This window comes from Nipponia nippon, unplaced genomic scaffold (genome assembly GCF_047370975.1).
Source record: "Nipponia nippon isolate SJK-2023a ecotype South Korea unplaced genomic scaffold, ASM4737097v1 scaffold_10, whole genome shotgun sequence".
Classification (NCBI taxonomy): domain Eukaryota; kingdom Metazoa; phylum Chordata; class Aves; order Pelecaniformes; family Threskiornithidae; genus Nipponia; species Nipponia nippon.
The window spans coordinates 35,734,104-35,755,929 of NW_028262291.1; the positions used below are offsets into that span (position 1 = coordinate 35,734,104).

At 39.4% G+C, this 21,826-nt stretch overlaps 1 protein-coding gene across 2 annotated transcripts; it reads left to right on the forward strand.

The window, feature by feature from the left end:
- Positions 1-2,612: 2,612 nt before the first annotated feature.
- Positions 2,613-21,006, forward strand: KATNBL1 (katanin regulatory subunit B1 like 1). Of its 2 annotated transcripts, none has more exons than XM_087746601.1 (10): positions 2,613-2,743; positions 11,635-11,762; positions 13,377-13,417; positions 13,792-14,071; positions 15,429-15,547; positions 15,733-15,783; positions 15,865-15,954; positions 16,509-16,598; positions 17,008-17,101; positions 18,637-21,006. In XM_087746601.1, the coding sequence occupies exons 2-10, from the start codon at positions 11,649-11,651 to the stop codon at positions 18,667-18,669; spliced, it is 912 nt and encodes a 303-aa protein (XP_087602727.1). In that variant the 5' UTR covers positions 2,613-2,743; positions 11,635-11,648; the 3' UTR covers positions 18,670-21,006. The 2 variants fall into 2 exon arrangements, with proteins under 2 accessions (XP_087602727.1, XP_087602728.1); XM_087746602.1 differs by lacking the exon at positions 2,613-2,743 and adding an exon at positions 6,200-6,343.
- Positions 21,007-21,826: the final 820 nt, after the last annotated feature.

Here is a 21,826-nt window from a genome sequence, read left to right on the forward strand (position 1 = left end):
GCTTAGCTAAGAGGACTGTTTTTCCAGGCCCAGATAGCAATGTAAAACAGGTGAGAGTATGCATATCAAAAATAGAATCAAAGAAAGATACATAAAAGAAGTGGGAATTCTTAATGGAAATTATTGCAGCTGAGCCCTAGGATGGTTAACCTGTTAATACTAGCAGCTAGATGGTCCATGGTCATTGCTAAGTAGACAGGGTATAGCTTGTGTGCTTCTGAAAACAGAACCAGGCCCTTGACAGAAATTACATTACTATTACAAAATTTGACCCCTATGTGGACTTGCAGAACAGCTTCTTTTCAGAAAAGGTATTTAATAACCAGGCCCAGTAACAAAAATATTATTCTGTTTGGCAACCTTGACTGAACAAAGCAGTTGCTCTGCCCTTTAAAAGCTAAACATAAGATCACATCACATAAGAAGCACTTCTGCCATTTCTGCCACTGTCTAGCGTCAGCATCCAACTTAGCCACATTTAGCTGGCAATTTCTAAAATCCATTTGGTATCTAACTATGTGCTCCTGAGAAACGTCACAAGAAAGGTCTGTTTTGGAAAGCCCAAGCATTTTTAAGTGTGCATCATCTGGTAATTGTCACCTTCTCTAAAACAACATATTATCTGTTCCCTTTGATAATTTTTTTTTGTCAGCACAGACAGCTCAAAAAAAATAATTTTTAAAAACCCTTATTGACCATATGTACCTGGATATCCACAGCTGAAGTGCTCAGATGAGCAAGAGAACCATGTACATATTAAACACTACGCACACAGGACAGCTTGAACGGAAACTGCAACATCTGCAAGAATGAAGGTAAAAGTGACATTAGGATGATTAAGCAAAGAGAAAGGCTATCCTGCAATAGGAGACTAAGACTGTTAGGCTAGCAAAATGAAATCGTTGAGAGAATAAAATTATTCTCTTATGGCAAACAGACATGATAGAAAGTGAGAGTTGTTTAAACTATAGGGTAATATTGGCACTAGAAGAATAAAGAGGACATGAATAAATTTAGACTGGAAATTAGAATGGAGTCCTAAGCATCAGGACATTTTGGGTCAAAAGGAGAATGATGATGGTGAAAGACTGTTAGGGTCATTATCCTTTTAAGATCGGTTATGAAACTTTTGAGATGAAACATTGCCTGACCTAAGCTCATTTTTAATGCTGTCAAATGCCTTTTTTGTATAGCAGTTTTATGTCATAAGTTGGTATCTTATGGATCACTTTGTTTTAAAGTCTAATGATATCATAAGAGGAAAAGCAGGTCACAAAAAGTGGTAACGTAGGCTCTGATTAAATCCAGACAGTCTTGGAGTTGTTCAGACACTGAGGAAATGCTTTAATAACCAAATTACAATTTAAATTGTCATGCCCAATTAACTTATTGAAGAAAGGATGTAATTCATCAAAGCCTTCCCTCTCGTCCCCCAAAACTGAGACTAAGGTACACTAGGTAAAAAAATTTCAGCCAAGCCAAAACTTTTATGCTTATAACAGGGACAGATTAAGTCTCTATTTTACAGGAATGCTGTGAGGTTACTTGAGAAAATAACACGCTTCAGGTCAGAATTTATGATGCGAAGGAAGACCAAAACAAGAGATGTGGAATAAATCTCACCTTTCCCTCCATTCATCACTAAAACAAGCGATTTTTCTCACTGGCTTTAGGTATGTTCTGAGATGTTATACGAGATCAAAGAGAGAGTCTTAATAACACCCAAGCCTCAGGAATACTAAAGCTACTCATACTCAGCTATAATCTGGAGCTAGCATGGATTTCTCAGCCAGCGCGAGCATTGCACACTCATGACCACGCTTTGTCATTAGTAGCCTGCAGACACAGTGGAGAGCGAGGGCTGCGAGGTTCCTGATACGATATAAATAGTCAAGGATAATTAGACATCAGCCAGCTTCCTTTACGCTGAGCAGCACCAAGCCGGAATGCAACGCCACACTCCGCGCCACCGGCAGCAGCGACCGCTGCAGTTCTGACGCGGTTCGGAATGACGCCCGTTGAGCCGGCTTACGAGGTCACCTGCCTTCGCGCCTGCTCTGCAGGTGCTCGGGCAGCGTGAGGGCTCGAGACCTGCGAGGCTGGCCGCAACCTGGGCGGCCAGGAGGCCGGCTGAACCCAGCCTGGGCCTGAGCAGGCTCCGCTCCGGGCGGGGCGGTGGTGGTGGAGGACGAGGAGGTTTTCCCGACAAGAAGCTGGGCCCGACCGGCACAGGTGAGGCACGGCACGGCCAGGCCAGGGGGCCGGCGGCCCCGGAGCGCACTCGGCCCTGCAGAGGGCCGGAGCGTGCCGCCAGGCGGCAAGGACGGAGGACGCCTGAGGCAGGGCGGCTGCGGCAGCCTGGGCGCCAGGGCGGAGGCAGACCTGCCCTGAGGAGCGACCTCGCTGCACAGGGAGGCAGCGGCCCTAAGAGGCTTATCCCGCAGCCCCGCCGCAGCCGGCAGCCGGGGAGCAGCGGGGCGGGGCTTGAGGCAGCAGCCGCCGCCGCCGCCGCGGCCGGAGCGCTCTCGGCCGCTGGGAGGTGCCGGCGGCGCGGCCGCCAGAGGGCGCCGTGTGCCCGCGCCGCGAGCGCGGCCGGTGGGGCGTGGCGCGGCGCGGCCCAGCATGCAGCGCGGCGCCGTTTGAATGGCGCAGGCTCCGGGCGGTGGGCCCCGGCGGTAGGTCTCCGTGCCTCCTCCTCCTCCTTCCCACTCGACGTGGCCCGGCCCGGTACCATGAGCAGCGGGTGAGTGATGGGAGAGTGAAGGCTCCCTGGGCCGCGGCCGAGAAGCTGGCGCTCTGGGCCGGTGGCGGGTGGGGTCCCTAGCGGCCGGGGGGCCCCTGTTGGCCCGGGGAGCGTCTCCGGCCGCTGGGAAACGGGGGGCGGGAGGGGACTTCGGGGAGGCCTCCCACCTCGCTGCCGGCTCCGAGGGAGCGGGGCGGGCGGCGCCCTCCGGGCCGCGCTCTGCCTCGCTGGGGCCAGGTACGGCTGCGGGGCGCCCCGCCCGGCGTGTGGGCCGGGGCCGGGTGCTGGGGGGCGGGGGCTGCGGGCGGGCCGCCGCCGGGGGGGGAGCGGGGCTGCCTCCTTCCCGCTCCCCGTGCGGTGGGGCTGCGTGGCGGCCCCCGCCGAGCCTCCCCGGCCGGCACCCCCGCCTGCGCCGCCCGGCACCGCGGAGAGCTCGGCCGCGCCGGTGCGGGGACGCCCCCACGCCCACCGGCCGGCCCGCGGCACAGCTGTCTCAGTGCTTGCAGTCTCCAGCGAGCGAGTTCTGGCAGTTTTGTCTTTTTCTAAAATAGTGATATCGGGCACAACTCAAAAACAAGCATGTGCAGTGGCAGATAAATGCAAGGAGAATAGAAAAGGTTTTAGTGCTACCGAAAGGGAGGATAACAAGCTGGGTGTGAGGCCTGCTGAGGGATTTTATTCCCTGGGTGTGACAGATTCCACTGGGGAAAACCGGGGGGGGGCGGGGAATCTTCAGATGCTTGAAGATCAGATCCTGTATTAAATACTTTGTTAAAAGGCCTTCAGATTTTTTTTCCGCTGTTGTGCTGGAGTAGTTTGGCATGTTGATGAATGTGGATATAAAAGAAATTCTGGATAGTGAGATCTGTTAAGGAGAGAGATTGGGAGGTAGTTTTAGAAACTTTTTGTTGCTGTTTTTGTAACATGCTGTCCTTTGGAGCAACGTTAAGTCAGTTTGCTTAAGAACAGTGTTCTTCCATCTCTTCTTGGAACATGAATTTTGCTTTTCCCACTTCCCCCCCCCCTTTTTTTTTTTTGTTCCTTCTATTCTCTGGCTGTAATCAAGGAATGAAAAAAAAGATAGTCACACATGTTTAGTAGAATTAAAGCATAACAGAAGGCAAGTTAGTGCCTCTTTGGCCTTGCTGATTGGAAAGAACAAATTGTTCTAGTCAAAAGCTGTCACTTTAATGTCTTATTATCAGGGCATACAGTTTTGATTAAAATGTCTGTAACAGGACTTCATTGAACTCAAGTTACCATTGGTTTGAATTCCTAAACTTTATAACTCAGAACTTCATTATAATATCTTAGAAATAATATTATTAATGTATTTTGTATGTATATATTAAAAAAAAATGTGAGTATACTGATATATATGTATCATTACAGTAGTGTGTATACACTTGTGCTGTCTCTCTCTCACCCAGTTTTGAAACTTCTCTTTTCAATATATTTCCATTGGAGTAATTTAAATAAGCTTTTTTTTTTTTAATTTTGTATGTTGGTCCCAGGATAAGGAGCTTGAGTATGAATTAAGAAGGCTTTTTAAATACTATAGGCAGACCACATTCGATAATAGAAGTGTATTTAAGCATAACATAAAATAAGTCATGTGATCCCAAGCTACGTGAAATGTAGTCACAGACTATGTTCAGCCAAGTGAGCATGAGGTGGGTTCCCATGCCTCTGCTAAGTTTGGAGCTTGAGGCATTTTCCAATATGTCTTTCTCTGGGTTTGAATTTAAAATTCTTGTTGCAGGTTTTTGATGCTCTTTGGGTTGAGCAATGAATAGAAAAAAACTTACTGTATTTAATTTTGTGAGTAGTTTCTTAAAGCTTTTTTAAAATATTAATGTGGGAGCTTCAGTGTATTGGAATTTTATTTCCAATATAACAACTCCAGATAATTTTAATAATACAACTTTTTCCAACCTTATTATTCCTGGAGTGTTCATAAGTGAAAATCAACAGGTAAAAACATGTTTTCATTAGCGAAGGATGACTTTGGAAGGAACTAAAACATTGACAAGTAATATTACTTTATGGCAGCTTAACATAGCTGAAAATGGTCCCTCCAAATGCAGAAAACTGGGCACTTGTTTATTTGACTTTTTTCTAGTAAATGTTTTTTTCCAGAATGTGAATAAGGTTCAGCTATTAGACCCTTAGGTTAGCTCCACAAGGAGAGCTAATTCACACCTGGATTCATCCTCAGTAAACTTAACCAAACTCTGACGTATGGTCATTTTCGGAGATTCGTTATGACTGCTTGTACCAGTGGGCCACATACAAATTCCATCTGTAAGAGTAATAGGAAAATGAGCTTAAATTGTAGGAATAAGCTAATTTACTTAACTAGTTACTTAAATAGTATTTGTCTTTACTGCAAATTTAATGTAATTCGTGTAATTTTTGTCCACGCGTGAAACTTTAAACTGGAACAAATGGCCTGACAGGTATAGCACAATAAAAAATTGTGTCTTGCTGGCATATAAGACATACTTTTTATAGTGTTGCAGAAAAATTTTGGATTAACATACTGCTTAAAATCTTGAACTCTCCTTTTTTTTAAGAGAATTCAGTATTTAAAACCTGGTGAGCTGTCAGGGCATAAATTACTAAAAAAAGGAATTTAAAAAAAAAAACAAACTTTCATATTCAGGCTGTGGAAGCCATCTAAAGCTGAGACAGATGGATTCTATAACATTTGTCAGAGCTAAAATGAAAGGAAATTATGCCAAGCTTACAGAATTGCTTCTACATCATAAGATAGTGCTAATTTATTTTTGTAGACAAGTTACCCTTTTGGAAGTAAATTTGGAATAACCATTCTTGGAAGTTTCTCATGAGCAGTTTAAATCTGTTAATAATCAGTGAAATTAGTTGCCCATTACTGGTTCCTTGATGTATACCTACTTTGAATGCTTTCAAAGCATGAACTCCCCTCTTTGGGGAGTAACAATTAACTCTTTCATCGGAGTCTAATATTGTCATCCTTGAACTTGCACTTGATTTAATATGGAGTGGGGGAGAATCACAAGAACATCTGTGATGGATAGTGTATGTGGAATGCTACAGGAAAAAATAGCTGTTAAGAATTTGGGCAAAGAGTAGGACAGGAAGAGTGTTTTAAAGGGTATTTACTGATGACTTAAGAAATCTAGCTATTTTACATTTGCTTTGCTGTCATGCAAAGTAGTCCAGTCTGTGTTCTGTAAGAAATTAATGTTATGTTAATACATGTGTAGATTACATAACATGTGAAGAAAAGTTTGTCCCTCTCTGGGGGCCGTGCCCAGAACACAGGACGATGGGAGGGAGTGGCAGAGTTTGTTAATACTTGCCTTTGATAGATATGCACTTGAAAGCGTTTTAGTGCTGACTTTTTCGCTCGATTCTGGTATGACTTGAAGAGTCATATTGCATCCAGGAGAGATCAGAGTTAGAAAACAGCAGTAGAGCCATCAAGAAAAATTTGCACCAGTACTGTCTATTGACTGTGGGAAGAAATGAGCTGACTTACCAGGATATATGGCTGCTGTTACTCGTCCTTCTGCTTCCTGAAAACTGAGGAGAGTAAAAGGGGGAGAAAGGAGGGTTGGTATCTGGTATGAGAAGTCACCCATGGGACGGGGGAAACTGGTGGCTTGTGGGCCTATCATCTCAATGAAATCGTGTATCTCTGTTCAGATTTGCAATCTACTTTATTACAGTTGTAAAACAGTTTAGGCTTGTATGATGAAGGGCTAAGGCAGAGCTGAAGGGACTTGCATTCTATCCTGAGTTTATTTTCAAAATTTCGTGAAGCAAAGGAGTTGCATTGGCCTTAATGAAGTGGTATAACAGATTGTTCTGAACAAATACAACTAGCTGTACGCACCACAAGGGAATAGTAAAAAATTCAAGAAGTTAAGGTAGAAGTTGTTTGATCTCATATAAATTGGATAATGATGCCAGTTTAAAAATCCTCTGTGTATATCCCAAAGTAACAGTGGGTGGTAGTATCTAATTAGCTATCCCTAGATGACATCTGATAGCAGATAGGAAATGAAAGTGTAAAGAGCCCTGTAAAGTGCCTTTCATCCTCTAGCATTTGTGGTTTTAGTTGGTGCCCAGCTAGCATTTTATCATGTGTTACTAAGCCTTTGGAAGCAGGTTTCTTGAGATGTGGACTGTTTATTGTAGCAGTATTAGGTTTGGACATACCAGATTCTTCTGCTTGCGTTCTGCTCTGTCTATGCTATCTGGATTGTGTTTCTGTATTTAATCACTTTCAGTGTATTTCTCTCTTTATGAATTTGCACAGTCCACCCTGGAACCCATGTCAACATTTGGGTTAACAACATCCTGTGGCAAGTTCAGCTTCATTATAATTTGCACAAAGAGTCACCCTCTTTTGTTAGTTTTGAGCCTGCCTTCAGCTAGTGTCTTTTGCACCTTCATTCTTATCTTGGGCAAGACAGCGAACAGTCTCTATGCAACTTCTCCAAGCTATTTGTTTTGTAGGCATTTGTCTTATTTCCCCTCTCTGCTATAAGTAGCCTCTTTTCCAGACTGAAAAGGCCTGATCTCTTCAGTTGCTTATTGTATGGGAAGTGCTCCATGCTTTTTTTTTTAACTTGTCTTTGTCTGAGCTCTTTTTCACTCAGAAGTCTTTTGAGTTTTTTGGTTTGTTTTGGTTTTTTGGGTTTTGGGTTTGGGTTTTTTTTTTTTTTGAAGGGAAGAAGGCTGAACTTGCACTCAGTATTTGAAATACAGGCACAAACTAGTTCTATACACTGTCACAATAGTGTTCTGTTTATTTTTCTAACTGTTTATTGATCCATGTGGAACACTCCTCCATGTGAGCAATCCAAAGGATCTAAAGTAAACTGTCATATATCCAGACCTTGTTGTGGGTGGCAATTATTAGCTCTAAGCCTATGATTCGATGTGGGAACCCAAAATTTCCTCATGCCTGCAGACACACATGCTTTGCTTTGCATTAATCTATAATCATTGCTTCTGCTTATTGTACATCACAGTCCTCTAACTCATCAGTTGGCCCTCATCTTCAGTGTCTGGTATAACTTTGTGTTGTCAACAGTCTTTGTCATTTAACTACTCATCTCCTTTGTGAGGTAATTTACGAATATATCAAACAGCATAAGCAGATTTTCTGCATGATTCCTGTGGTGGCCTTCTTCACTGTAGGAACCGCTTAGACAGTTTATCACTTTTTCTTACCTATTTCCCCATGCAAAAACTTTCCCTCTTGTCACTTGGTTGCTTAGTTTCTTCAAGAGATTTAAGTGGGGGGCTTCTGGAAGCTTTTTGGAATCTCAGGTGTTACCAGAAAGCAGCAAAATAATTCAGTCTCTAAAACTTAATTTTGGAGTTCTAGAAAGCAGGCATTCTTTGTTGTGGCGCTGGGCAGCACTGGGGATAATTCCACCATAAGTGCTCTGAAGGTTTGATAGACTTTCAGTAATTATATACTATGAAAATACACATGTTCATAGGATTTCTGAGAATTCGTCTACATAAACATGAGATTTCCTGGAACTTACTAACATAATGTTCAATCCGCATGTGCAATCATCTTCTGTGGTGGTCTTCAGGTAGTCTTTGGGGGTCTTCAGGTGAAGGCTCGTAGTCTTCTTCGCTGTGTTCACTGACTGACCTTTACTTCTGCGCAAACTCAGTTCTGGGATCACGTATACTATGTCTTTCAAGGTTGATTTGTTCTTGTCTAATGGTCATCTTGCAACTTTCTTATCCTCATGGCTGCGTGTATCTGCTCTCCGAAGGCCTAGGTGTCTAAAGGGGAGTATTCAGGAGCTTCTTATCTTACAAGTGTCTTACCTATTCACAAAGATTTGCCTTTGCTTGGTAAAGGAGAATGTTCAGGAGCTTCTATCTATATTTGCAGGTATCACAGGTAGGCTCTATCATTTAGCTGTCCTTTATCCATGTTGTACTACTTCATACTCTCAAAGAATTCTATTAATTTTGCAGGGCAGGACTTGCCTTCACAACAGCCAGGTTGAATCTTTACCAATATATTACTTGTTTGTGTCCACTAATTCTGTTCTTCATTACATTGACATCTCTGTTGCACAGATTAGTAAACAGTCTGGATCTTCCTTGAGGCTGTCTTTAAATACTGACTGTATTTTCTACCTGTGATTTCTTTAGGTGCTTTTTCAGCTCTAAGGGAGAGGTTCTGCATCTTCGTTAACAACACAGCTATTTCATTACTATTTATATGTTCACTGCTGCTTCTGCATCATCAGACACCCTCACAAAACAGGTTAAACTATGGAAACCTCTCTAAACTGTAGCACAGTGAACACAAACGTAAGGATTTTACTTCAATTTTACTTCATTTCATTAGATGTTCCTTTATATCTGATCATTTGTTGGCCTTTTGGATTTCTGTTCCCAGTTTTTAAAGAAAGAATTGATAGTTTTGTTGTCTTTTCCTGTTACAACTAGGAGGCTAGGGAGCATTATGTTCTTACATCAAATTTGTCAGTGTGTAATGCTCTTTTTTTTTTTTTTTCTCTTGGACGTGTTCAACTTTTTGTAGGGAACTTCTTTCCCTCCAGGATAATCTCTCTCCAGTTCAGATATCTCCAGTTCAGGTATTTTGAGATGTTACCTTAGGCTCTTTAGAGCCTGCTATTAAACACTGATATGCTAATTGAGTTTCCTTGGTATGACATTTCTTTCTAGCCTTCTGATATTTTACACTTCTGTTAAGTAAAAAGCATTCTACTTTAACAGTGCTGTCTTATAGGTTGGCGATCAGATTTTCACTAACTCCTTAGCCTGAAAGAGGAGGGTAGTTTGAGATCATTTATTAAACAAGCAAGTAAGGAGGGGTCACTTCTGCATGAAGAGTTGTAAACTGTCAGTGTGTCACGGGAGCAGTCACAAAAGTGATTCTTCAGGAACAGAGATCATGGATTTTCTTAGCATCCGATGGGATGATTCTATGGGGTTTAGCTCTGATGGTTGCATGTTGGCCTTGGTATTCTTCTGGAGTTTATTGCTTTTCCCTCGGCAACATTCTCAAATCGGGGATGCAAAAAAAATCAAAGCTTTTTCCAAGTCCTCTTAGCTTTCTGCCTTCGTCATTAGCCTGAATATAAGGCTGGATTTGTTTGTATTTTAGGGTTTTTGGGTTGGGCTTCTCTTCAGAAGTTCAGTTGTTTGCCTTTGTGTTGTGCTCCAAGTTCAAATTTAAATGTACAGCCCATTTTGAGTCCAAATAGTGGTTTCAACCACTCTGATAAGCAGAGGGGAAGTTGTTTGTTCTTCTGGTTTCTTCTAAGCTTCAGGGGAAAAATACTTTTTTACTATTTATTTATAAGCTTGGTGGCTGGAACCCTTGCAAGTATGGAGAGCTCACAGGGTGACAACTACTCTGTCACCATCCCATAGTATGCAGGGAAAGAGTCCAGCTAAGGAATGAGTCTTAAGCGAGCCTTGTATCTGGAAAAGTATGGACCACCAACTGGTAAAGATCTTGTCCTAAACAATGCTGCCATTTGCAATGCTTGCTGAAGTTGTTGGTCTAAGGGCTCCATGTTCCCATCTTTCAGGGTAAGGGTTTCTGTCAGTAAATATTCCCTTTTTTTTTTTTTTGAGCTAGAGATCTCAAATGAGATTCTTCCCTACCGATCCTGTGCTAAAGAAAACTGAAGCACTTGCAGATTTTTTTTTTTGCTTCTACTGTATCCTGCAATATGGAATTTAATATGCATTATGTGGAGAATACACCTTCTACTTTGTTTTGAGCCTGCCACCTGTTTGTTTTATTTGATGGCCTTTAGCTACTGCATTGAAAGGTCTTCTGTGGCTAATAAGCTGTTTCCCATCTGGCTTTTTCAGTGCTCAGTGTCTTAGTGTTTCATATACTGAAGTTCTTAATGTGGGATCAATCTGCTACATAGAGGAAAATGGACAGGACTGTTAGTACTAAAGGTGGACGGGAGAGATTGGGGCACTTATGTTGGGACCAGAGTTTTGCCATTTAGGGGAAAAATAATAAAATTAGAGCAAATGGTTGGTTTTTAAAAGTAAGGTAGGATGTCTTGCTAAAGCATTTTAAGAATAGTGCTCCATGATGATGTAGTTTGTGAATCCAGTCTTAAGCAATGGATTTTCTGAATCACGTACACAAAATGCAAAACCATATGTACAATTGTCTCAGTCTTGGTTTTGATTCTTGTAGAAATATTGGCATACTTCAAGACAGAGTACTCTGACATTTTCTTACTGGTTAACTGTGGAATAAAGATTTTTATTTTTTTTTAATATGAAAAATAGCCAAAGTTACATGCTGAGAAAAATGGGTGGGGGTGGATTTGCCAATAAATTAAGGGGAGATCTTTCACTTCCTTTTTTTTAACTTTGCTATTTTGATGAAGTTTGCCGTCTTCGTGAAGAACAGGGATTATTTTTTTTTATTTAGCTGCCTTTCCTCACTTGGAAACAGTTGTGGGACCAATTATTTTTCTCTAGGTGGCAGATGAAATCCATAGTGTGAGATGTGGAGGAAAGTCTCATAAATTGCCTTATTCTTGTCTGTATGGCACCCCTCAGTGCAGGTGTATTAAGCTGGTCTGAAAACAAGATCTCTCCCTCTGTTTCTTTGGGAGGGCTTGTTTTTGTTCCTTTTTTTAGAAAACTAAATGGGAATTTTGAAGTGCTCATCAGCATGTTACTAATGATAAGGCCTCCAGCTAACATTTGCTGAAGAATGATGTCTTAGATTTATTTATATGACAGAACATCTTCTGAGTAGTTGAACTGTTTTAACTGGTTTTGCCAGCTGCATTTGAAGAAAGTTGACTGAATGTTTTAGAAAATATAACTAAATATCTTTCCCTTGAAAACAGGGATTTGAGAGATTATGGCATCTGAAGCCCACAATGTTAGAAAACAGAAAGTATTGCATATTGAAGGTTGTCCCATTGATCTCCCCAGAAAAAGAATCTCTTCTTCCACTAAAAAGATCATGAAGGAGGTAAGTTGTTTGGGTTTTATTTTTTCATGTCCTCTGATGAAACTGAAGTAAACATTCAAACAGGTTCATAGTTCTGAGCAGTCTAAAACTAGAAGCACAGTCCTACTGGGTATTTCATGTCTAGATGTGCAGTAGAACTTTAGCTGGAACAGTGATTATATTATGAAGACTATGCATTATAATAAGTACAGGCAGTGACTACACAGATACGTGCATCATATCTTCCACGTGAGCAGTAGGTACCAATATGGTTTTACTCACCTACTTTTTTGCAGTCTAGCCAAGAACTGTTTCAGTAGAGGAATTCCATCATCAAAAAGTTCTCTCTTGCTAAGAGAGCTACATAGCACAAGTGAGAGGTGGGGTAAGTGAAATACCTGCATCAAAATGGACCTCTCATCTTGTTATCATACAGCTTGATCTACCACATTTTCTAGTAACGTGTAGTTTCACTGGATTCTTGCTAGTCAGAAACACTTTCTCATCACCTCTTGCCTGTGTTACTGGCTGAAGAGTAAGGCAGGTAATGGAGTACAGAGGAAGTACTATGGAGGTAAACTTAGTGTAAGATCACTTCAGAAAGTGATGAAGATGCCAATATCCTCTATATCTGTTTACTGAAATTATGTATTAAAACCCACATGATTTTATGACTCGGTGTTACCAAAAAAGGTATTAGTATTTTTTTGCTGATGTGCATAATGTAAATGTTAACAGTAGTATAAATTTTTAAGTTGAAATGCCTGCAGTATATGAGCGTAGTACCTGTTTATATGAAAATATATATTTCCAACTTAAGCATCTTGGTGCTTTATTTTTAATAATCCGTTTACTAATGAAAAAAAGTAGACCAGAATGTCACAATTCAATTCATCTTCATTATGTGAAGCTTTAAAACACTGAAGATTACTATATAAAAAAAGTCTTTAGAAATTAATCTTCAAATTGTGTTGCTTAATTTTCAAAGGTTTTGCTAACCTGTGAGGCACAACCTTGAATGAATTTTGTGATTCCTCTGGGATATCACTGTTCTATGCAGCCTAATTGGTGTCAGGGTGCTAATCTGTTTCATGTGAATGAATTCAGGATAATCAAGCTGGTGTTGTCTACAGAAGTCTTGATATTTTGTTTGTTTGTTTGTTTTCGGGCTTTGGTGGGGAGATGTTCTGCTGTCATCCTTCCCAATACTAACATCTGCTGTATTATGGGCCTTTAAATGTATGTGTGAGACAAGTAATGCAATTTTGCCATCAGATTCCAGTAGGCTTTTTATATTAGTCACAGTTTTTAGTTTGCTAGTAACTAAAGAATCTGTCTCTGATGTCACAATCCTGTCTCTTGCCAAAGATACTCTGAGCCTATAGCTGACTATGGTGCTTCAAGGACAGCTGTGGCAGAGCTAGTCCATCTATAGGTCACTGTGAAATACTTGAAGATTATAGGAAGGTTAACATAGCTGTGCTTTAGCTGCAGATTAGGAAGAGTGAGTGGAAGGGAGGGAATCTGTGGTAAACTTAGGCCATGGTGAAGCAGGACTTCTTTTTGACAAACTGTGAGAGTGTTTGAGCCTTTTTAGTAATAAAGCTTTTTTATTCTCTATACCCTTTCTCCCAGGGTAAGAAATCTCCAAAACAGCTGGCTTCATACACAAACAGGTAAGAGGGCTGTGCTGTGTAGAGTCTGCGTTTCAAGTGAGAGGGAAGCAGGGAGGAAGAAGCAATTTAAATCTATTACAACACCCAAGCAGACACAAATGAAAGATAGGTCTTAATTTTACTGACAATACTTGGTTCTTGTGTCTGCTTTCATAATTATGAGTCTCTGCATTAATAAAAGCAGGAGAAAAATATTGGTGATAGCTCTTACTTCTGATAACCCAAATGTCATGAGGGTATATCTCAGGGATAAAATGTTTTAAGTAACCTGCAAGTTGACTGCTGAATTCATTATGATACATTTTAACTTAATAACATAAAGTATTGCTTAGGTTGAGAGCAACCTTCACTAAAATACTGCTTTATTATTGCAGAATAACAGTTGGAAAAACGGTGACCAGTCCCGTCTCTCTTTTCAAAGTAGTATATTGTAAAAGAAAAGTTCATTGTTATACTCCAAAGCCTTGTTACAGAAAGAAACAGATCCCTAAATCTAGGGGCTGTGACATGGCAAATAAAGAAAATGAACTGGCTTGTGCAGGGAATCTGCCAGCAAAACTGCACGACAGTCGTACGCACTTGCTGAATTCTAGTGACTCTGGCTCGTCTCAAACAGAAGGCCCCTCATCCAAATACAGTGGATTTTTTTCAGAGGTAAGTAGAGTTTAAAGAAACTTTAGTTTAAAAAAAAAGTATTCCTGGTAGTCTCTTTGTGTGGTTAGCTGTGAAAGTTTTCAAAGAAATTAATTTTCTTAACATATAGATTGGCTCAGGTCTTGTGATTTACAGTGATGCAGTTGTCAACAGTAATAGTCCTGCCAGTTTTCCCCATGTTTGTGTCAGCACAGAAGCTCAGATCTGCCAGGCTAACCTGGGTTAAAATTATACCAGCACCAAAGGAAAACATTGCTTTGACCTGGTTAGGTTTCATGGTCTGGCATGACGCATGTTCATGGAAGTGTGAAAGTGTTAGTATATGGATGGGAATAAGCTGATGAGGTAGGAGAGGACCATTTTTGTGTGCATGAAACTAACTTACTTAGAAGACTATATTTCTTAAGATTGCTTGATGAAACCCAGTGAATGCTTGCAGGGCTTCTGAAGCTGGCTAAAAGGTCAGATATTTAAATGAAACAGGTTTTGTGACAGTGAAGGCCATTTAAGTCCCTTAATGTTGAAGTTTCCATTTCTGTCACCATAGATGTTTGTTACCCATTGAGGCTTGCAGGTGTTTAAAGTGAGGCATGGCAGGGAAGATAAGACCGAAGGCTGTCACCGTGCTGTCTTTTCATGGTACTCTGTGTGGGCTGCTATAAAGAGAGCCCTGAGAGTCCAGTGGGCTGGAGGTACAAGTCTGTAGCACTCTTGCACTCCATTGAACTTGATTGTTTCAAGGAAGGAGCAGCAGACTAGCTAGAATAAAGAGGTTGTGGGAAGAATGGTAAAGAAATGAAGACTGAGGAAGATTCATCTTCTGAGAAACTAAAGACCAGATCACTGGCCACCAATAACTGTTTAACTGGTTTGAGAGATGCAGGTGGCTCTGCAGTGTTCATTCCAATCCAAGATTTTAATAAAATACCTAAACTTCATTCCAAGAACAAGCTTTTTCAGAAATCAACCTTTTCTGTCAAAGTTCAGAGTCATACATGTAATTATTTGTGTCTAAATTGTTAAGGTTCTCAAAATCAATAAGCATCTAAGTAAAAAGTTGGTGAGAATTATAGGTTGATGCTCATAAATGCTCTATTTAATTATTAGATACCTCTCTTCAGGGGTCTTATTTACCCAAAACCTACAAGAATTAGTCTTAATCTATTTGTGCTCCCTTCTAAGGGAAATTTGTAGTTTTAAGGCCATTGTTAGCTAAATTTTTAAAACAAACTCATCAGCATACAGGTAGGAAAGTATATTTTTCATATACTAAATTACTATATTAGAGCAGCTTATTGTGTTGTTGCTGGCTACTTAACTTGTGGTAAATTTCTTTTATATTTTCAAAAATATACAGGTTTCTCAGGACCATGAAACTATGGCTCAGGTTCTTTTCAGCAGGAATCTGAGGCTGAACGTAGCTTTAACCTTTTGGAGAAGGAGAAGTATAAGTGAGCTGGTAGCCTACTTAGTGAGGTAAACTGAGTGTCTCTTCTTTTATATTCTTAAAGTGGTAGCAATCCCAAATATGTTGCAGTATTTTTAGGGGTTCCTTAAATGTTGTAACTTTGTTATACTACTTCTTTAAATCATAGTGGAAGCGTATACTTCAACCTATGCTCTACTAGTAACATTTCTGATTTTATTCTTTATGTTTCTAGGATACAGGATCTTGGAGTAGTAGTAGACTGCCTTCCTGTGCTTACAAACAGGTACAGACAAAAAGTGGGGGGTAAGAATCTGCTATAACCACGCTGAAGTTCAAGCACTTCTGAAACATCTTGTTTTTTAAGTTTACAGGAAGAAAAACCATATATCTCAGTTGGCTGCTGTGTAGATCTTTTGCCTTTAGTGAAATCGCTGCTTAAAAGCAAATATGAAGAGTAAGTATCAGTTTTGGATGTTTCCAAAACACTTCCTGGCTATGTAGTGCCCTAGAAATTTATGGTGTTCATTCCTCTGATTCTTGTTCCCTCTGCTCCTTCTCCCAACCCTGCCTTTCTCAGGGAACACCTACCTGAAGGGGAGCTTTCCTGTGAACCTTCCTCCTTTAACAAACCAGTGGTGCAAAAACTTTTCTGCAAGGTTAAGGACTGGGGAGGGACTGGCTTTGCCCTTATGCAGATTTATTTATCCTAAACAGTAAAATGGAATAGCACTGAGGTTTTAGTATTCTTTATAACATGAAATCAAGGCAAAGTTTTCAGGCAAAGTACCTAAAAAATTTCTAGTTTTTCAACAAGAGCTTCAGTTTACCACTTTGAAATGAAAACATAGGCAAGTATTCGAACTTGCCAATTTGTCTAGATTTTTTCTTCCAGAATAGAATAAGTGTTGCTTTCTAAGTTGCTTACCAATTTGTATTGACACTTTAGCTGACCTGTAGATATCGGAGGGGGGGGAAAAAAAGCATAATGTGTAAAATATGTTGTTACAGATATGTGATAGTTGGTTTAAACTGGCTTCAGGCTGTCATTAAAAGATGGTGGTCAGAACTATCTGCACATACAGAAAAGGCAGAGGATGGGTGAGTATAGTATTGGGAAATATTTAAATTTTTCTGTAGCTTGTTCCATCTAAATCTGTTTTAACTTTGAGTAGGAGTACACTTTATCTACAAGAGAAAAAAATATAATTTGAAAGTAAAAGCTTAAAAGTACTTAAGTTCTTCTGTTCTTAAGACACAGGTGGTGTTTGGAAAATTACTTTAAGGATTGTCATGGTTTTGTGGTTTTTAACTGGAGTTTTAATACATGTAGAACACGGTTGTATCAGGGGTTGTACAAATACTGTAGAAGTCAGATCAAACTTTTTTCTGATATTGTGGCAATATCTATCATATAGACTAGTCTATATGCAGTATTAATCGTGTTTCAGTCAAAAAGTCTACTGAAACGTAGTATATATGTTATAAAGTGTTGTTCATTCTTTTTCAGAAATATTCATATTTTAAAACAACAATTAAGTGGATTATGGGAACAGGAGAATCATCTTACTCTGGTTCCAGGATATACTGGTAATATAGCTAAGGTAATCTAGTTCCGGTTGTGTTTACTAATGAACATAGCTGTATCACGTGCAGTATTCCTCTAATTGGATGTTATTTACGCTAAACTATTGATGGATAGAAACACCTTTATTTTCTACTAATGCTCAAGTACATTGCACAATTTTTACAGGAGTCTGGAGTATATTCCCTATGCTAATAGTAGTGTGGTTTAGAATGCTAACATTTTTTTTATCCTTTTTTCTTTCTTTACAGAGAAAGCATTTCCTTAATAATAAAATAGCTAATAGTAATAAGCCTTAAAATTGATGTTAAAAAGGGCCCAGATGAATAGGTAGACTGTGAAAGGACAGATGTTTTCTCTGAAATCTGCTGTACCCATTGTTTTAAGTGTAATGCAGCATGGAGAATCTTAGCCCAGCAATGTTGTGGTGGGCAATGCACATCAGGTGACTGGGGCAAGTGACAACATACTCAATTCTGAAGCTTATTGCTGACCTAATGCTTAGAAAATAATGAGTTTGTGGAGAGCAGACGAGTGTCTCCATCTGAAGCGAATCCCTGTTTGCCTTTCTTAGTACGTTGTGGTATCAGTAATATAATGAGGGTGTCTGGTAAATGCATGATGTGCTGCTCGTGATACTCATCTCCATAAACATGGCTTTCTGGGGTTGGGCACCAAGAGTTACACTGCGTAAGAAACCTCTCCACGTGGCAGGACCTGATGAAGGTAGACAGTGAGAAAGGACTTAAAGCAGATCCTTGGTTGTGTGCAGGATTTGAGTGAACTTGAAAAGAAGTTGGAGATTGCATGCTTTACTTATATCTGAAGGAGCTTTGTGGAATCTACAACTATAGCTACAGAATTTGTCACTTTGATATATCAAACAAGTTATTTCTTGTTTTTCTGGGACTGCTGTGCACCCCTAACTTCAATTTTGATGTCTCTACAAGGATTGTTACAAACTTCTTGTAGAGTTTCAGTCAGCAGGGATGCAGAAGAACAGAGTTCTAACTCCCAGCTGGTAGAGAAATGGGAGCTTGTAATATAGACTGCCTAGTTCTTCTGGTAGACCAGCATAGTGGTTATAGCCAGTGTCAGTTTGTTTCTCTAGGATTCAGGTTCCCTTTCTGTTAATTTACCTACTTCTTAATGTGTATCAGGATAGATTGTGACCAAGGCTACCTGAACAAGTCAGGAGCAAAAGGAGTAGTATAAGAATGTTGGAGGGATGGGGTGAAGGAATGTCACTCTTAATAAATATTTAAAATACATGATCTCATGATGATGATTTTTCCTCTGCTCCCTGCATGCACAGGAGAAAACAGACTAAATTGATGGCTTTGGAAACTAATCCCACTGTTCTTGCAGGCTTTAGTACATAAAGAAATGCCTTTGAAAGCATTAATTGAAAGTAATCTTGAAGTTGAAGATAACTTGTTCTGAAACTTGGCCTAAACATAATTATGTCCTGACTGGTTACCCTGCTTCAGACACACAGTCGATATTACAGCTATAAGTAATGTGACAAACTCTTTATCCTTTTTTTCCTTCTAGGATGTAAATGCTTATTTATTACAGCTACACTGACATGATTGGGAAACTATGTGTGCTTATGTGGTGAAACAATCCCCTAAAGTATCCCTGAAATATGTACTATTTCTGAAAGCCTTTTGAGAAATACTGGCAGAAGAGAACTGAACTGTCAAGCTGTTTAATGAAACCACTAACAAAATCCTAACAATCTACTTCACATTGAAGTGGAAAAATGTCTAGTAGGAGCAACTTTTACTTCAGTGAGGTGAAAGTGCACTATGAAAACTGTATGCCTTTGCTGCATTTGGGATTCACTCAGTTACTAGGTATTCATTTAAACGCTACTGTATTTTACTACAACATCGCATAAAAGAAGATGAATTACACTGTCATGAAGACAAGACAGCAGAACCAGTTATAAGGAACCAACAAAAGCAATCAGCATTAAGAGCTTTTAAATGTTTCTTTCACAAGAGAACTCCAAAATGCACAACTATCTTCCAATTACATTAAAACCACCTTCAGAATATTCAATTACTTCTATGTTTTAATCAAATTATTAAAGACAGTTTTTGTTTGCACTATTGAGAAACTATACAGTAAAGATGCCTTAATTACTAGTGTTTCAAAAAGCCAATGTGTTAAGATGCAAATAGCTATTATGTTCAGATTGTGATGAAAAACTACAAAAATCAGGGTTTCACATTGTGTAGTTAATGAAACATTGCACATATACAAAAATTCATGTATGAAAAATATTATAAATACCTGAAGTTAAGCTTGGAGAAACAGTTATTGCAAATGTCAGCAGAATGGTGAATTTATGTTTAACAAATGTTTTTATATTGTATGTGGATTTCTAACACAGTAATCTTGTTCTGTATCATTTAAACTACATGCAAATAAGTAAATATATTAAATGTATCTACTGTTTTTTTCTTTTCAAGTTCATAAAAATAATTTCTAGAATAATCTCTTACACAGTACTTTTTATCATAGATATTTATGTCTGTTGTTTGAAATGTTTACAGCCAGATGAGGCCATGTTATTCAAATCGCACCCTTTTTATACTACCTCCTTTAAGAAACTGACAAAGAGCTTTTGCAAAATTAATCAAGTTCTAGCCTGATCAATGATGGCAAATTTATACCAACAATAGCATTGAAAATGCAGCTATAGACTCTCTTTTACTGTCCTATTGCGATCCTGTACTATTTTAATCGAAAGACTATAGCTGAATAGCTCTGAGGGAGTTCTGATTTTAGGCTTGCTATTGCCTTTTTTTATTTTGTGTTTAGGAAGCATGCTTTTCCAATTAAAACTTAAAGTGCCAGCTGTTCACTTAAAAAATAAATATACATGCATAGCATGTATCACCGAGTAGTCTACTTCCTTAGAAAACTTACAAGGGTTGTTTTCATACCTAGCACTAAGTATATGCACTTTTATTGACGTGCAGGAGAAGAGTCTTTTGATAGCCCCAAGTGGTTTTTGCGTTAGAGATGAAATAAATGAATTTTGAACTCTTGTAGTGGTCAACAGCTTTAGGCTTCCTGTTGCTTCATTTTGTATTTAATTTACATATCATTATTGCTGACTTCTGAAGGCCAACTAGAAATCTGTCATCAGAACTTGGTGCTTTTGGTTATTTGAATATTTTTTTTTTTAAACCACCAAAGGTTTTGCACTTCCCAGGGCAGTCAGCTGCAGGGAAGAGTTTCTGGGACATCCCAAAACTGAGAACTCTGTGGGACAATCTCAAGATATGCACATAGCCAAATGCTTCTTGATAGAATTGTTACGTACCATTAGAGATATTTCACACTCAAAAGAGTTTGAGATAGAACTTACTACTTTTCAAATGTTCTTGCTGTCAATTAAAAATTTAAAGGAACTACAGTATGATGACGCTCTTCTATTACTTTACTGTTCTGTTGAGCACTTAAATGTAAAAGTAACATAAAGACTAGCTTGATAATTTGGGTAGCAATTGCTGAAACTCTTAGATTATTTCTCAATGAGAATACTGTAAAGGTGATGGAAACTCAGATCTTATTTTCTCCTGGTTTTTTTTAATAGACAAAATGAAGTAACTCATGGCCGTTTGTTTCTGGTAATACAAGAAGTTATCATTGTAATTGATTAAAGTGAAATACTCTGGTATTCAAAAAATCTAGCTTGACTGTAGATGTAAATACATGGGCTTATAATGAATCTTGCATGTGGCCATGGATCGACCAAATCGTAACTGTGGATGGTGCTTTTGTTCTAGTGGCAAGGTAAGATTGACTTGAGGATCATTATTGAGAAATATCTAATAAAATAATGCATTATTTTTAACTGCCAAAAGTTGTATTTTAACAGCATCAATAATACAGTATTAAACATTGTCATTAGTATCTGTGCCTTATTTTAAATGTTTTACTGTTTTCAGGCAGCTACTAGACTAAGAACAGGATTCTGGTCTCTCCATTGTGAAATTATTTTTTCCATCATGATCTTAAACAATTCATTTAAAGTATTCATGCTGACATTCAGGCTCAGCTTGTTGTATGCTCTTTAGTTCTCAAATGGCTAGGAATCAGTTTTGCTGTAATAGAATGTGTATGTATGGTATCTGCTCAAAGGTGACATGAGTAAAATGTCTTAATAGCTGTGTAACTCCATGGAATCCATGTAGTTGTCTCAGTGAATCTAAGAATTAAGTTTACGAACAATCGTGTATAAATGCTAATCTTTATAGATACTTTCTGAAAATGTTGTTTCTAGGATGCGTCAAAAGATCCAGGCAGAATTAATCCTTTATCCTGTATGTTCTTGTGATGCAGAAGCATGTATGTACTTGAGGATGAAGGATGCCTCCGCAAAGCTGTTCTTCACGTTATACCACTTGATATGAAATTAATGTCGTTGAAAAAAACAGTAGTCTTTTGCCTCAATGTTTCCTGAGAGTACTTGAGGCTGTTTTGCTGAAAGGGTTTTTATTTGAAGCGTGAACTAGGATTTACGCATCCCCTAAACTGAAATTAAAGAAGCCTTCTGGCAAACTGCCTCTTTCTGCAGAGCTAAAAAACCCCACAATATTCTGTTAATGGAAGAATCAAAGCTTAGGTATTGCTGATAGCTTGCTGAAGAGTGGAGATGGAAAAAGCTACCCCATTAATTAACTAGGTACAAAGAAGCTGGCATGTCTTAATGATTGTGTATGGC

Coding starts and splice junctions, on each gene's coding strand:
- KATNBL1 (XM_087746601.1), top strand. CDS start 11,649: ATGGCATCTGAAGCCCACAATGTTAGAAAACAGAAAGTATTGCATATT. Junction 15,548..15,732: donor CTGGTAGCCTACTTAGTGAG/GTAAACTGAGTG, acceptor TTATGTTTCTAG/GATACAGGATCTTGGAGTAG. Junction 15,784..15,864: donor CTTCCTGTGCTTACAAACAG/GTACAGACAAAA, acceptor TTGTTTTTTAAG/TTTACAGGAAGAAAAACCAT.